General features: G+C 32.6%; 1 protein-coding gene across 1 annotated transcript in view; it reads left to right on the forward strand.

Annotated features, from left to right (window-relative positions):
- Positions 1–13,338, forward strand: part of LOC126748312 (uncharacterized) — an 80,976-nt gene extending 67,638 nt beyond the window's left edge. The window contains exons 5-6 of the mRNA XM_050457457.1: positions 10,664–10,796; positions 12,883–13,338. Of these exons, the coding sequence (XP_050313414.1) occupies positions 10,664–10,796; positions 12,883–12,928 (179 nt within the window). The 3' untranslated portion in view covers positions 12,929–13,338. The remainder of the gene's footprint in view (positions 1–10,663; positions 10,797–12,882) is intronic.
- Positions 13,339–18,641: the final 5,303 nt, after the last annotated feature.

The raw sequence follows: 18,641 nt of genomic DNA on the forward strand, positions 1-18,641 counted from the left end.
TTTAGATTTTTTATATTTATAGTTTTGTAGTTTTATTTATTTTTGTATAGTTACGATTATTAAATTGAAACTAATTTAATTAGTTAAGCATACATTTATATTTATTTACTTATTTGCCCATTTGTTTCTATATATTCTAATATTCGCACATATTATTTTTGACAAATGTCAATGATATTAACAATTGACGGGAAATGTTCATACATTTCATAAATATAGATGATTATGAATAGAACTTAGAACATTGAAAGGATAGAATTAGTAAACAACAACTTTATTTGAGTTCAACATGTGCACAGGGGCAAGGGGGGTCTTTTGTTTACAAACATATTCATCGATTCTCTGTTGTCAAGTTTACACACTTTTTCAAAAGAGGAAGTTCTTAGCTATATATCAACACATATAATAATGTAAATTTAACTTATTGATGTTAGATTTTGGATAAAAAATAAAAAGCAGAAATAGACATATGTTATTCCAAACGCAAAAATAACATCTTCCAAACAAAAACAAAAATTATCAATATTCTTATTCCTAAAACCGCTTCTAAAAAATTTGAAATAGCAACACCGCAGGCAAAAGCTGATGTCATCTTGCGAAATGTCATGTTGACAAACGGCTTTGTGTTTACATTCAGCATTTATGAAGTTCTGTTTTTTCTGTAGTTTTTAATTGAAAAAAGACGCTGAATAATATAAAGATAGTAAAAACTTGTGCTGTTAGTTATGTCACAGTCCCTTATGGAGAATGCTGACCATTGCTTATGCTTAACTTGCTTTTTTACTCATATAAATATCCACCATTTGTAATTTTTAGTTAGTCAGTTGAAATTGTAGCTACGCTAAGTTTGTACGAAATAAATATTGTATTTTTTAAAAAGGCGTTTGGCATATTCGAATAGTTAACTGGCGCAGTCGGTAGGATTCGTGTAAAGTCGTTCTATCGTAGAAGTCTTTTAAAATCACGGATTCGAATCTACGGTTCGCTAAGTTCGACGGTACATCGGACTTTTAAGAACATTGTGAGCTGTATAAACTGTGATCTGGAAAGTGGTTAATCGTTAAGTGCTTTTTGGATTGCTGGGAAACTGCCACTACATAGGGCAATTTCGCAAGGATTGCTGCTTCGAGTAGGACTACATTGCCTCTGGAAGGATCATCCTTATAGGACCGAATATGACCAGAACAATAAGCCTAGGAATATTAATGTAAGTGCAATTTGAATTGGAAACTTGTTTTAATGTCAGAGCTTGATGATATAATCGAAGAATTAAATGTTTTAAAAATAAGTGAACCTTCAGCTGACTCAAGTACTAAAAATCAATTATTTAATCCTATTGAAAGTAATTTTAAATTAGAAATCGATAATTTAGTAGTAATTAGTAATAACAATTCTGCATTGACTTCTCAAGAAAATAAATTTCTTTCCAATAACGGTAATACAAAAGCATCAATAATGAGTCAATTCAAACCGGAATATCTTAATTGTGTTCCGACATTTGATGGAAATCCTAACGATTTACATCGCTATCTATCAACTTGCGAAAGTCTTATAACTAATTTTTATAGGGCATCAAACCCAGCTGATTTTCAAAATATCTTTTTGTTAAATTGCTTAATTGGAAAACTAACCGGACAAGCAAAAGTTATCATAAATATACAAAACGTTACAACTTGGGACGATTTGAAAGATACTTTAAGGCGTAACTTTGCGGATCAACGAGACGAAACATGTCTTAATAGGGATCTCGTCATGTTGAGACAAAACAATAATGAACAACCTAGCCAATTTTACGATAGAGTTCTTCATATTTTAAATCTTTTATGCTCTCATATTGATATAAACGAAAACAGCATTGAAGGAAAAAATACCAAAAAACAGTTATATAATGAACTAGCTTTAAAAACATTTCTCTCTGGCCTAAAAGAACCCTTAGGGACAACTATTCGATGCATGAGACCTTTGAATTTAGCTCAAGCCTTACAATTCGTGACTCAAGAAAATAATACTCATTATTTTCAAAACAACATAAGACAAAATCCTCAAATTAAATCAAATAATACATCTCAACCCCAACAAAATAGAACGCAACCAAATTATAGTCAAATTAGACCCCAACCTTTTTCTTATTTTAATAATCATCAAACCCCAATGCCAAGGCCAAATATTTTTAGACCTCCATCTGGAAATCTTAACCTTTTTAGGCAAAATTATTTTGGGAATAATTTCCAACGAAACCCTGGAAATAATTTTCAACGATTCCCTTTCCCGTCGTCTAAAATTTATCCCAGACCAAATCAGATCAATGTATTTGGACCCAACCAAAATAAACCACTGCCTGCCCCTGAACCAATGAGCATTTGTTCTAGTGGCCCTAAGCCAAACCAACCACATAACAAAAATCAAAACATATTTCGAAATACAGGCAGCCAACCCAATTTCATCTTTGAGGAATTATATTCCACAGAAATGTATGATGATAACGAAAACGCCCACTATGTTGACCCGTATTATTCTCCGATGTGTTATTATAATGCACCTACGTACTATGACCAAGAGCACGTGTACGACAATCCTTATCAAGAATACCAAGTTACCGATGAGGCGACAAGTTCATATGAGACGGCCAACGAAACCACAGCTGATAATAGGAATACTGAAAATCATGACCTACAGGAATCAAATTTTCGCAAGCGAAGTCATCTCAGCAACGAGAAATAGTAATATCCTTGAACTCTACTAATTCGAACTCCAGCGAATTATCATATATAATTTTCCCGGAATACGGTATAAAACTTTTAATCGATTCAGGATCAACAAAATCATTTTTAAATCCGGAAATTGCTTTTAAATTTTTTCCTGACCGAATTATCAATGACCCTTTTATCGTTAGCACAGTTTTTCAAAAATCCTCTCACAAATTTAGTACCACAGTACCGGCTTCAAAAATTTTTAAATTGCAAAAAAATAAAGACTTAAAGTTTTATTTATTTAAGTTTCATAATGTTTTTGACGGTTTAATAGGATTAGATAATCTGAAACTGCTAGAAGCTAGTATCGATTTTAAAAAAGGCTTTCTATTAACGCCGTTTTCGAAAATCAAATTAGAATTTCATAAGACCAAAATGGAACTTAATTGTGTAACTGTTTCTTCTAGAACCGAGCAAGTCATAAAAATTAAAACTAATATTCAAAATGGAGAAGTTATAATACCGCACACGAAAATACATAATTGCAAAATCCCCGAATGTTTAACTTTAGCAAAAAACGGTCATGCGCTAACCACGATTTTAAATAATTCTTGTGACGAAGTTATTTTAGATTTTTCTGAACCATTAGAAGTAGAAAAATTTTCTCGAAAAAATTTTACTGACATTAACCTCAACAATTTTAATGACGTGCATTGCGATAATCCTACATTAGATTCTTCAAAAATCAGAGTAGATCATTTAAATCCCGAAGAAAAGGAAGCTATTCTTAACCTCTGTAAAAAATACGCTGACGTTTTTTATCAGGAAGACCAGCCCTTAACTTTTACAACAAAAATAAAACACTCAATAAAAACAACAGATGAAATTCCCATTTATACCAAGTCCTATAGATACCCGTTTATCCATAAAAAAGAAGTAGAATGTCAGATAAACAAAATGTTAAATCAAAATATCATAAGACCATCAAATAGCCCCTGGTCGAGCCCAATCTGGGTAGTCCCAAAAAAGATGGACGCTTCCGGCCAACAAAAATGGAGAGTAGTTGTGGATTACCGAAAATTAAATGAAAAGACCATTGGTGATAAATTTCCTCTTCCAAATATAACAGACTTACTGGACAAATTAGGAAGATGTCAGTACTTTACTACTTTGGACCTAGCGTCGGGATTCCACCAGATTGAGATGGATGAAAAGGATATTGAAAAGACTGCCTTTAACACAGAAAGTGGACACTTTGAGTACCTAAGGATGCCTTTCGGGCTTAAGAACGCCCCCGCGACGTTTCAAAGAGCAATGGATTCTATTCTCAAGGGTATCCAAAACGAGAAATGTTTAGTCTACATGGACGACATAATCGTCTTTTCGTCGTCACTACAAGAACATATTGAAAACCTTAAACAAGTATTTCAGAGATTAAGGGAAGCGAACTTCAAAATACAACTTGACAAAAGCGAATTCCTACGACGAGAGGTAGCCTATCTTGGTCATATCGTTACCCCTCATGGAGTAAAACCCAACCCCGAAAAGATCATCGCTATCAAGAAATATCCAATTCCTAAAACAACAAAGGAAATTAAGGGATTCCTCGGACTGTTGGGATACTATAGAAAGTTTATCAATGGATTCGCAAGAATAACTAAACCTCTTACGAAGTGTCTAAAAAAGGGAGCAAGAATTGTACACGACCAAGAATTTCTAGATTGTTTTGAAACATGTAAAAATCTTCTAACCAGCGAGCCAATATTGCAATATCCAGACTTTTCAAAGCCATTTAACCTGACAACGGACGCTAGTAATATTGCCTTAGGAGCTGTTTTAAGCCAAGGACCTCCAGGAAGAGAATTGCCAGTAGCTTACGCATCCCGAACACTTAATGACTCAGAGCAAAATTATTCTACAATAGAAAAGGAGTGTTTATGTTTAGTCTGGGCTACTAAATACTTTAGGCCCTACTTATTTGGTCGAAAGTTTAACATAATCACAGACCACAAACCACTTCAATGGCTTTTTTCGCTCAAAGACCCAAGTTCAAAACTTTTACGCTGGCGTATTAAACTCGAAGAATACGACTACAACATCACTTATAAAAAAGGAAAAACTAACACCAATGCAGATGCTCTATCTCGTATCGAGTTACACGTTAAAGAAGGAGATTTTTCACTGAAAAAATATATAGAAGAATTTAACAAACAACTTGAAGAAGAAGGCACTGGTCTACCCTCAACTTCTAAGGAAAATAACACCAATAATGATAACGTAGATTTAGCCTCAGTGTTTGTTAACCCCGACGATGACATAAGGGAGATGCCTGATGAGCAACAGGAACCAGAACATGAACAGGAACCCGATGAAAATGACACCATACATACAAATCAAGAACAGGATCCAATTGTAGGTGTACCAATAATCGAAGGTCCTATTAATTATGGTGCAAACCAAATATTTATATCCTTGGTAAATCATTCACCAACAAAACCAAGAATAACAATTCTTTTCGAAAAGAAAAGAAGAATTTTGGTTCAGATTAGTAAAAATAATTTTGAAAATGATATTTTAAAGTTTATTAAGAAAATAGTTGTTCCCAATAAACTTTATTATTTATATTTTGAAAATGACGATGTCTATGAACCTTTTTGCGAAGTTATCCGAAAAAATTTTAGATGGCCAAGTCTTCAATTTAAAAGATGTCTTAATAAGCTATTGGATGTCACTGATAAAAACAATATACCCGAAATTATTCAAAACTACCATGAAGGAAAAAGTAACCACAGAGGTATTGAAGAGACCGTAGAAAAAATTAAGGCAAAATATTATTGGCCAAATTTGAAAAATTCGGTACAAACTTTTATTAATGAATGCGAGCTTTGTATTAAAACAAAGTATGAACGTCATCCCATTAATATCGAAATGAATATAACCCCTACTGCTACCCGACCGTTTGAAATTATACATGTTGACACCTACACCCTAGAAAAAACAAAATTCTTAACAATCTTAGACAGTTTTTCCAAATACGCTCAAGCTTATATGCTTAAATCATTGGCTGCTAATGAAATAGCAGACCACCTCATTTCTTTCTTTTCACATCACGGTATACCCAAACAGGTTATTTCAGACAATGGAACCGAATTTAAAAATACAGTTATCACAGAACTTCTCCAATTACATAAAATAAAAATTCATTTTATTTCGCCTAATCACCCTCAATCTAATGGAGTAATAGAAAGATTCCATTCCACTATCTCCGAACATGTTAGACTTTTAAATGCCCAAGGATTTAAAAACTCAAGAATAGACCAAAAAATAAAATATGCTGTCTTAGCATATAATCACACCCTTCATTCAGTCACCAAACTTAAACCAATAGACATAATTAACGGACATATAACTTCAGATGACCCCTTTGATTTTAATCTTGATCACATTTTACTATCAGATTACATCAGTGAACATAAAGATAAATCAAAAATCCTATACGCGAAAATTAACGAAATTCTTATGAGAAATAAAGAACATGTTATAAAAAACATTAACCAGAAACGTGATAGCCCAGAGTTGTTTAAGCCCGAACAAAAGATTTTTATTAAAAAACATAGTCGGCAAAAACTTAGCGACAAATTCTCGGGAAAAGAACATATTGTTAACCTGGACGAAAACCGAAAAACTGTAGAGACAAATTCTCATAAAAAGATACATATGGACAATATTAAACGGCCTTTGAGAACCACGTACAGTTTCGACTAAAAAATGTAGATATATATATTTAAGTAGGTTCGTTAATTAATTTAAGTTTTCATTAGATATATTTACTTTTTAATTTTTATAGTAATTTTTATATATTAAGCATACATTTACTTTATCGCAACCACAGGCTTAGGCTAAGAAAAAAAAATTATTATTTGCAGTGCGACTCTGCATGCTACTATAGGATTACCTCAAGATCGGATTACCTTAAGCAAATTAGAAGACAATCCTGGAATTCTACCAATTAAATTAGGGCATGCTAAAATTCGCGATTTTGAATATAATTTAATTCATGTTTATGACCTTAATCCGATAATGTTGGAGATGAACAAATTGCATAGAAAATCAATAAATATCACTACACTTTTAATTAAACATCCTCAGTATCTGCCAGATAATTATGATTATCTTAAAATATTAGATTTAATTCAAAATAGAGTAGAGAATAAACTTAAAGAGCTTGTACCACATCCTAACAGAATGAAACGCGGGTTGATCAATATTGTAGGCTCAGCATTTAAGGTTATAACCGGTAACTTAGATGCAGCGGATGGTGAACGTTACGACCATCTTATCGATGAACTGCAAAAGAACGACAATAAATTGTCTCAAAGTGTAATGAACCAAAACTCCTTAATACTTAGTGTTATAAAGAAATTTAACAACACAATTTTACAAATTGCTAAGCGAGAAGAAATGTTGGAATTTCGGATAAATCAAATAGCTGATGTTCTAAAAGATTTTGATCATACTCAGAATTCTAATAATATTAGAAACATTCTTGATGCTCTTGTTAATGTTTATGAATTTATAGATTCTACGTTACAAGACTTAGAAAACTCTATAACTTTTGCTAAACTTAAAACGATGCATCCTAGTATTATTAAAACCACAGATCTATTTAACGAATTAAAACAATTAGAACAACGAGTAGGTTCTAATCAACTACCAATAAAAATTGAACTTGAGAACATGCTTTTAATAGAAAAAATAATAAAAATAAGCTCTTACATTCTAAATAATAGAATTACATTTATCCTACATGTTCCCGTAACATTTAACGAAAATTTTGAGATATTTCATTTATATGCTGCCCCTGTCCTTGTACAGAGTCGGTTTAAGGTTATATTACCGCGAAATAAATATATAATAAAAAACAAATTGCATTACGCATATCAAAGCCAGGCTTGTCAAGAAGTCTCCACACAGCTGTTCCTCTGTGACAAATCTAATCTACAAGATGTTCAGGAATCTAGCCCTTGCGAAGTCCAACTGCTGTCCTATGTCAAAAGCACTTCCATATGTAGCCAGATACAAGTCGTTCTTAACCACATCATAATTAACCAGTTAGCTAGCTCAAACAACTGGTTATTTGTCTTACCAAAAGAAGCACTAGTTCTACTGAAATGCCAAGCACAAGAAGAAGAGGTTCAACTTATAGGATCCTATATGGTTAATATTCCGAACAACTGTTTGGCCAAGGTCAACGAACTTATCATTACTAACGATGATAAACCCACAAACTTCAGCCCACAACCACTACTGTTTCCAGATCTAAACAAGATCAATGAACCATTGCCACTACTAAACCTAAGTTTCACATCAACCGATGTAAAGCTAGATGAACTTCAGGAGTTGCAGAGCCAGATAGTTGCAATCGACCCTTCACTAGAATTCCCCAGAGTACCCGCTGTACCCTCATTTTGGACAATCCTTATCTACATCATGTTGGTAACTGGGATTAGCTACCTATGTTATGCCAAATTAAGAAAAAGATACTGTGCCCAGAAAGAATGCCAAGAGGACAACCAGCAGTCGATCCAGCTTCCTTAGCGGTAGAGCTGTCACTAGGGGTGGAGGAGTTATGTCACAGTCCCTTATGGAGAATGCTGACCATTGCTTATGCTTAACTTGCTTTTTTACTCATATAAATATCCACCATTTGTAATTTTTAGTTAGTCAGTTGAAATTGTAGCTACGCTAAGTTTGTACGAAATAAATATTGTATTTTTTAAAAAGGCGTTTGGCATATTCGAATAGTTAACTTGTTTAAGACGCACCATGGGAAAAAGGCGATTAGGCCGATCTTTTGACAAGTAATTATCGATATTGTCATAACATCATATTAAGAGCCAACCGTCGTCATAAACGCAGAATAATAAGAACTTATTAAAAAATCTATAATAATTATAAAATATTTAATTTCCATAAAAATGCGTTTTATTGGATAAGTACCTTTACTCTAATGAAGTACATTAAAAAAAACGCATAAAGAGTTCATAAACAGTATAATTGTTTATAATTTAAAGCATGATCTATTAATAATAAATATTTATCATGTAAATATTTTTTGACGACGTCACTGGTAAAGATTAATTGTGTCCATGGAATCAATAACGCGATCGAGCGGCGTTGCGATGTTTTTCCCTTTTTCTCTAATATACGTGATCTACGTTCATTAAATGTTGAATGTTGACTTATTTATAGGGTATCTTATCTTATTTTATGAAAAAAAATTCTTCATATTTTATTAAAGAGGAATAATATTGTTTTGCGCCTGTTAAAATATGTGAAAATTTTTTATGATATTATAAAAAGTTTTTTTGCCTTTTTTACATAAGCATTTGACATCATTGATGAGATGCAATGCAAGCAAACAAACTTCCCATAGTTCCACGGCAATGCTAATTCTAGCCTTTCAATGTTCTAGGAAATAGAACGATCTGAAATAATTTTGATTTATTACGGTATTTTTATTAGCCAGCTTATCTGATCATCATGAAACCAATAATTTCATATGTTAATTTTAAGAAACCTATAGAACGGCAATACGTATTATTTTAAAGTTAATTAAGGAATATTTTAAACAGAATTTTTAAATATATTCTGTCTAGTGAAAATAATTTGTTCTGATGTATTCTTGAACTGTATTACTCAAAAAAATACTATTACTATTTAATAAAATTAGGATATCTCTATCCAAAACAATCTAAACCAAAAGAAATGTATCAATATTTTGTAAATAATTAGAATATTTCTGCAAGTGAGTTTTTTAACTGTATTTAACGTGTAAATGTTACAAAAATATTTTAATGTCTTTTATATGACATGGGAGCCCCTGTAGAAGCACAAATATTGATGCTTTGCTTGTGTATTAACTTGACCTTGATTTAATTTAGACCGGTTTATTGGGTATTTATGTATAATACTAATGTTTTTGAATAAGTATTTAAAAGCCTACATTTATACTTACTAGGCAATATTTTAATTATACGTGAAATAATATATTTACTTAAACAAGTCTATGTTATTTCGGTTTTATATAGTAAGGCGAGTTATAAAAGCAAAGATACTTGATTCTATTGATAGTGGACATTGTGGTCATTTAATCCGAATAACTGTTCTTAATTAGCTCTTGTGGTTTTAATATCACCTTGTTAATTATGGGGTAAAAGCGTTGAATTTTTTACTTCATCAATTTATTCAACCCAATAATTTCATTGTAAATGGATACTGTTTCCGCGTATTTTTAGAAAAATATCAATTTCATTTTGAACCTGTACAGTTCCGTAACTCTTAATATGAACATTATAAAAATAAGCTCAGAATTACATACATAAAACCTAAGTATGCATTCAATAAATAATATATACCAGTTTTAATAAAAGAACCCTTTTTAAGTATGAACTCTTTTTCTCATGTTGCAATATTCAAACTATATTCTATAACCAAATAAATAAATGTAGAAAAAATATATGTATTTTAGCTTTCTCAAATTAAGTCACGACCGACAAATAATTATTTTTTGATGTATATATTACTGTTAACTTAATTATAACTCGACGAATGTAGAGCTTCAGCAAAAATAAAAACTCTTGTTAACCTGCACCTTTTAAGTGAAATTGACCATTTACATAATATTGTAACGGAAATAGCTCATTTTATAATTATGCCTACGATATGCCCATTAGCACTCAACAGCAACATGCGATATTAAGAATAACGAATCTATAATTAAGAATTAAAAACTGGAACTTTTTAGATGTAATCTCGCCATAAGCTTTAGATGGATATTGATTTATAAAAATCTATATATATGAATAATTGGCATTTTATTCAGTACTAAAACTTGTTTATATGGAATGTTTGATAATTGTTTTCCACTTGTTTTCTAGTGAGTGAAAATTAATAAAAATTATATTTTTTAGGTGACGAGATTTTGGCTGTAAACGGACAAGTTTGTCATGACATATCCCATGCAGACGCAGTATTACTTTTCAAAAGCGTGAAAAGTGGCCCAATAACTTTGCGTATTTGTAGGAGAAAAAAAAGTCGAAATTCGTAAGTTTGTATTTTTCCTTAATTATGTTCTTGCATTATTTGTTTTTTTTAATTGAATCTAGTTTTTTTTTAATCCTTTTATTTATCTTATGCTATTAAATATACACAGTTATAATTCCATACCAATAAAGTGTAAACCTAAAAATGCTAATTAATTTTAAACCTAAACATAACCAAGGTTAGAAACAGTGGCGGCTCGTGGTGTATAACGGAGGTCAAAATTGCTGATAATTGCCGAAAGCAGTTTTATTTGAACGACGTCTAACTTTCCATGCACCTTGTGTTTTTCTAGTTACAGAATATATTCGATGACTCTGATTGAAGTATATGTACATAATATACCAGAACATCTTGTCAGTTTCAGTTCACTCACATTTAAAAGGTTTATTGACACTATAGATATAGGTGTATTTCATTTAACCAGTAGACCAATTTTTGAAGCACATCAACCACTCTAGTTTTTGATGATCGGTTTGATATGCTACTATCAGCTTGTGATACTTTTTTTAATAGTTTTTTAAAATCTTTTTCCAATTTTTTTTTTTAGTCAATAATAAATAGTGGGACCATTTTATGTTTGTCATTTGGACTTTTTGTTGCACTTTTTCCCTTCCTTCAATTTTGCAACAAAATACACCAATTCATTCATCTTTATTGCTATCTTGGCCCCTAAATTCATATCTGTTTTTCTGTTTTTATAATTGCTTGTCATTTTATTTAACCCTTACTTTAGAAAGAAATTTACAAAAAAAAACCTGTATGTACCTCCTTCACGTCTTTTAACATAAAACAATTTTCTTCCAAGATGAAAATATAGAAAAACAAATTTGAAATACACAGTATCAAACGTGCTATATTATAATTTTTAAAATAACTTCATCTAGATTATCATATCCGATGAATTTGACTATATTACATAACTTAAAAACATGTAATACATATACCTGCAGACTGTTTCTAAAAACTGTAACCAAAAAACACAAAAGTGGTAGGTCGATCTTTATTCGTTCCAAAGTTCCAAACGCTATGCCAACTTATTACTAAAATAAATGTTTCAAAGCAATTTCTATTAGAATATCAAGTGTGAATATCACATTTGATTTAAGTTTCAAGTGTGTAAGTAATGTCACGATTTTCTTCTTAGGAATATGCAGAGACGCATTTTATTTCTGATTAATATAACGGAAATGCACCTGAAACAAATAAAGAATACTGACATTGGTTTTCCAATAGATGCATGCCCCATAACAGAACATTTCTGGCATACACACACAATTTCGAGAATGCGGATTACGTGATTTTCTTTCTAACAGAGGAGTAAATTTGCCAACAGATCTAGATGTATAACTGTGTAAACGTGAGGGCCTATAGAACAGATCTATAGAACCAGTTCATATTATTATGGCATAGTGTAGTTTTTGTTTCATGAAAACCGTCTCTAAGTTTTAAATCTAGTTTTTTATACCTGAATTCTGAAATCGACTAAGCTGAATTTTCAATTTTTTGGATGGATGCATTAATTATCAAGACGCGGTATTATAATTCTGAGAAATTTGCATAGACGGAAAGAAAATCACAAACCAATACGTACGTGTAACTTTCAGCATTTCGTGAACGTTTGAGCTGCCTTAATCTATTATTTACTAATTGGTCCTCACATTCTTCCTATGAGATCAAATGCAGACAATTATCTACAGTTCCTAAATAAAGAATAGCTACCACTTTTATAGAATGTTCTCCTAATCCTAAAAAGAGCCATTCAAAAAGATGAGGAGCACCAGAGAGGAATTAGTGAAGGGTTTCCTACAAGTGCAAGAAAACGAGCATGAAATAAGAAATGTCACTTCATCTATTGCCATAATTTTTATTTGGTAAACTAATCTGTTTATTTAATGTTTTCATAGGCTTTTGGCTTTGGAACGAATGAAGATAGAACTACGTTCTTGTGTTTTTTTGTCTAAGAATTTAGTCTAATTGGTCCTACCAAAATTTGACCAGAATGATGACGTAACTAGGGAGCAACAATATGCAATAAATAATTTATATATGTATAAAGTTTTATATTAAATAATTTCTATTTTTTCAGATCCAAAGCCAAGTCATGCAGCAACATGTTAGAAAAGACGAGTTAGCTTGTAGTCAAATAATATACATCTGACCGCAAGCTCATTTCTGGGATTGAGGATTCAATATTTTAGTGAAGATGGGTAGAATTTGTATAATGAGTTGAACCATAAACCTTATATAGTTCATTTACACATTAATACTCACTAATAAATATACCGATATTGATAGATAAGTAAGAGAAAACTCTTCATTTTCGTCCTATTATCAAATCCCTATAAAAAGTGTTATTGTGGCCAAATATGTATATCCTCTTAAAATATCTCATCATATTATAGTACTTTAAGTTGCCAAAAATATTAAGAACTGATTTTTGTTAGTTGTGTTATTATTTCTTTTTATCGCCTGTATGTGTATATTATTTTGTGTTATAGTTTTTCTGTTGTAAAAATGTATAATATAATTTAGATTATTATTCTTTCATGTGTTTTTGTTCTTAAAAGACACATTATATGATGCTTTATGTCCAGGATTATAAACGCACATAATAAACGCATGCTTTATTCATATATGAAATTATGTGCGTGAATTATTTAGCTTTCCTAATTATTTCTCAATTTTGTACTTCAAAATCCTAAAAATAGCAAAATATTGGTCAATTCCTTTTTAGTACCTACAGGTATCCAATTCCCGATTGACTAAAAAATTACTGTTTCTAATGTGATTAACAACGGGGAAAAAGAAAAAGGAAATAATGTTTGTTTAATGAAGTATGTGCATGGCTATATTTACCGGATTTTTACTTAATTAGGTTTTTCCCAATATTAGTCTGTTATTAACGAGTTAATAATGAGGATTCTCGATGGGACATATCGATGTTAAAAGAATTCTAAAATTGAACCTAATTTGAACTAATTTTAAGGAAGTTACACTGGTTAGGTCAGATAATGTATACATTTATTAAAAAAGTAGTACTTGTAGTAAGGATGGGAGAACTACAGCTCGGCGGGTTGGCCGAAAATGTCCTCTTTTGCCAACTTCAAAATCACCCACCCGTACGCCTTCACTATCAATGCACGGTCTTTACTTGGTCGGCCTATCCTTTTAATAAAAGTGGGAACGTTATCGCAGTCCAGATCTTAGAGATCTTCCCGTTGTGGTGTCGTTTCTCCAAAAAAAAATTTTTTCAGGAGACTTCACCTATCGTAAATTTCTAATATGTGGTATAAACTTTTCTCCCCTGTATCGCAATTCCTTGGCCTGTCTTTTCTTCTGCCATCTTTCTGTCCTTCTCCACTTCTTCCTAGTTTTTTTTTTAGGCCCAATTATTTAAGTGAGAAATTTCTTTTTTATCGAGACCGAGACACGGCTCAGGGCTTACGAAGAAGCTAATGGAACGTTGTCTTGCTAGTTCGTCAGCCTAGTTATAACCTGGACACTTTTGTGAGCTAAGACTCATCTTGGTCTCACTTCCTTATATACTGCCAGTTTTTCCAATGCGTGTCTGAACTACTGGTCTAGCGCCCCAAACAGCATCATACGTCCTGCGCACGTAATTTTTATGTCATATTTATGTCCACACGTTTTTTGGACTGTCTCCATACGTACGTTAATTACATCTCGCGGACGTACATACATGTACATTGAAATACTTGAAACTGTTTTAGTTCCTATGATACACAAGAATAAAAGCAAACATATAAATTTTTGTTAATACAGAAATTTCTTAATACAGATTTTTTTCAAATATACGTATTTTTAAATACTTCTATAGGATTTTCAAAACATCTAAAAACTATAGATAATGTAGTATTTGTTATAATATTATACCAAAATTATCACGATCGGTCGCAAAAGCAACCCAGCGTTTTTGTTGCTCCCACTGACTGTCAAATAAGTAATTGGCAATATTAGGGAGTTGACACTGTTGACAGTGTTTAAGACAAGTGACAGAAGCGAGAACGAACGTCCTTCTTTCAATCGGTTTGGCAATATTAGCATCATGGCGTGGGTTACCCCACGAACTTAGTAAATATACGTGGACTGCTAATGCATATGGCCATGATACCCAAAAATGACCACTGCCTGGTGGCCATTTTTATAGTGGTTTTGTCCTTTTGATGTTGGTCACTCTGAATATTTTCAGTGTTGCCAACAAAAAATATATTAAATAACAGTAATGAAGTTGACGACGCTGACGTGTGAGTATAGCGAATTGCCTAGTTTTTGGCGATTGGTAAACGACGCTTGGGTATATCGTCTGTTATTTAAACTTATTTGATTCACTGTTTTTCAAAACCGAATTAATGTGAATTGTTTAAGTTAATTGAAACTTTTTCTCATTTTAGGTGAGGATTACTTTCTTTCATAAATTTTAACGAAATTCCTCTCAAAAACTTGAATTGTTTTGTTTCCCCAAAATTGACGCGACAAAAATTTGTCAAAGTGGCCAACATCGAAAGGACACAATCACGTAAAATGGCGGCCCCCTAGTAGTGGTCATTTACTCATCATTGAATTGGCAGTCCAGGTATATTTATTAATTTCGTGCTTATCCCTTTGTAATAAAATTTTACACTCCTGTAAATTTAGGATTTATCAGAATTCGGCTAATAATAACATTTACTTATTATATTTGAATTTAGTTTTACTGTTCATTCAGTGATAGGAAGGATCTACTGCGATCTAGCCCAATTCATGGTAAATAAGAGCGTTTTTATTTCTTTTAGTAGTAATAAGGTACTTATTTGATAATTTGCTTATTTTTAAAATATAATTTTAAGGTTCAGCACCACAAGGAGGCATTGGAAGCACAAAGAAAATTGAAGACTGTATTCCACAATAGTTGCAAAAAACAAATGATATTTGTTTCATGCTTAGAACATTGAAAGGCCTTTCAATGCTCTAAGGTTTTAGGTAATTTCTTAAATGTTCATTTTTTGTTTTGATCTTTAGACATATACATGTTTTGTTTTATATTTCATCAATATATTTTCAGTTTTTATATATTAGGTATTTTTTCTCCCAAATACATTTTACCACAGAAAAAAGGAGTCGCGTAAACATCCTTGATATGTCCGCTATATTATGTCCAATATATGACGTAAAATGCCCTAGAAGAAAGTACATATGACGTAGAATCCTGCGGAAAGTGGACGTCCTATATACGTCCATAGTACGTAATACGTCTTTTGGGGTACGTTCCGTGTGCGTACATTATGTCGTGGAGTACGTACAAAATACGTCTTTAGTACGTATCTGTGCTGTTTGGGGCTGAGCTGTCCCTGGATTTCTTTGTTTATTTTGGATAGCCTTGAGGGCTCCTTGACTATCAGAGTAGATACAAATGCTCTCGTTACCTTTCAATGCTTCCCGTTTGTTTGCTACTTCAAATATAGCAAACGTCTCCACTTAGAAAACTGTGGTATGTTACCCTAGCGGAAAGGATTCCCCTCCGTTAGTTTCCATCCTGTATAATCCGGCTGAATTGCCATCCAAGACCCATCTTTGTACCATGCCTGGAAACCGTTTAGCTCCTTGATTTGATTCGTTGACCATTCTTCGCTTATCGGGATTTCCACTTGAAAGCCTTTCTTTATTTTCCACTGTAGTACATCTGGATGAGAATTGTTCTTACACATCCTGAGAGTTATCGTTGTCCTAAATGAATATTGCACCATTCTCCGGTATCTTTTATCTTCCTCTTAATCCAGATTGGGAGTTTCGGTAGCACAAGAAGAATGTTTAGCCGTGCCACAGGTGTTGTTAAAGAGAATGCAAGAGGCTTGCAGGCGCTCACAGACTGTGTTTACAAATTTACCCCTAAAAATCACTAGTCCATCGTTCGCGTATGTCTATTAGAATTCTATATCCTTTAATTTCTAGCTTCCTGATCTTCCGGTCTTCCTGCGTCGTTTTGACCCACTGGACCAACTTTGTTAAAGTACCCCTGCCCAGAAGGGCGTGACTGTATCTGTATACTGTCGTATCTGTTTTTGTTTTATCAAATGCTCCCTTTACGTCAAAGAAAAGAGCAAGTGCCATTTCTTTGTTTTCTATAGCTTTTTCAGCCTTCCTTACCGTAGAGTGCCGTTTCCGTGACTCGGCTATGTATATAGGCATGCTGATTTGTATGTAGTGCCGATTCTGTTATAATCCCCTCTTTTATATACTTGTCTAGACGCCTTTTTATATTCTTCATTAGAAGTAAAATTAGGCTTATTGCTCTGAAGGACTTTAGTTAGTAGTCTTTCTTGCCCGGTTTTGGGATAAAGACCACATCTCCCGTTCTTGCTAATGAAACATACCCCATTGCAATGCTGGCCTTATGAACTATCTTTAAACAAGAGGGTGTAGTTTCGAGGCCTACCTGCAACATCATGGGTATGATTCTAGACTAAAAAATAAGTTACTAGAAGGAGCTGTCTATTTTAACCAGCATGGTCTCTTTTGACAGTGACAATTTGGAAGTCCAGATAGTAAAAATTGTTAGAGCAAAAAGAATAGCGCCAATTTTTGCTACTCTGCGCATGCTCTCAGCTCTTTAGTATGCAGTCGAGGATTAGAAGTTTAAAAGTTCTTGGACTTCATCGACTCTTAATTCTAATGTTCAAATTTTTAACTTTTCTGGCTCTATCTATAGATGCTTCATGCTTTAATCAGCAAATGGAACCCAGAATGGGGGTATAGTGCCAAATTTCCTTTACTCACACCTTCCTTTACGCAACTTACTCGAAAACAGAGAGAAATGGGTCCCAGATTATATGATGTTCTTATAAGTTATCTTACGGATATCTATATTTTTAGATTTTTGCTTGAAAAAAGAAAAGAAACTTAAATTAAACATCTGTTCCCGCCACCTTCGCGGATGCTCTTGCTCATGGAAGAGCGAATATTTTCGAGAATGTTTGGATTTACTTACAAACCAACTGCACCTTTTATAGTTCTGGTCTTTATAACTTATCTGAAAATAGTTACTAAATCCCCAAACACTAAAATCCACATGATTAGTGTTACGCGAATACATCCATTTCGGCTTCGACCAATCGATCAATTAATATGTTTTTTAAATATGAAATGTTGTTTTGTTGAGACTTTTTTCAAAGTCCTCATATCGTCCATATACACTCTTTTTGCTGATGATACCACCATCCATGATGATGTTCAATTTTTCCATTTGGAGATGGAACGATTAGTTAGAGCAATAGCTGAGTAATACACAATGATTTCGGGATAACATCAGGTGTATGTTAAAAAGTAAAACTCGGAAAATGGTTTTTCGATCTTCGAGGCAGACTCCTGATACCTTCTACCAATTTTTGTTGGTGCTTGGACCAGTACCTGAAGAGGTTTTCACTATCTGTATATAATCCTCTGTTTCATTCTCTAAAGGAGTTATTGCGTAGGGTGAAACCGAATGCAAGTAAGGTCAGAAAAAAACAGTATTTTCGGGAGGATTGCATATTTTAATAATGATGAAGGATTTATTTGGATATATGACTAGAAGTTATAATTTTATTTTTGGGATAAGCGGCATTTCAGGTATGTTAAAGAAGTATTTTCTCAAAAAGTCCCGACGTATTAATAATACTTCATAGAAAGTCGTATTTTTTTTACAGACAGGTTATATGTTTTGGATTGTCTGACCTAATAACAAATATAATTTTTTGAGTGTGATAAGGTCTCTTTAGTAATCATCGATTTATTTTCTTGGTAAATAAGATTTAACAAAGCGTCCAGGTCTGAAAAGTATCAGGGCAGTAGAATAATGTCAGGGGCAAA

The sequence above is a fragment of the Anthonomus grandis genome, chromosome 22 (genome assembly GCF_022605725.1).
Source record: "Anthonomus grandis grandis chromosome 22, icAntGran1.3, whole genome shotgun sequence".
Classification (NCBI taxonomy): domain Eukaryota; kingdom Metazoa; phylum Arthropoda; class Insecta; order Coleoptera; family Curculionidae; genus Anthonomus; species Anthonomus grandis.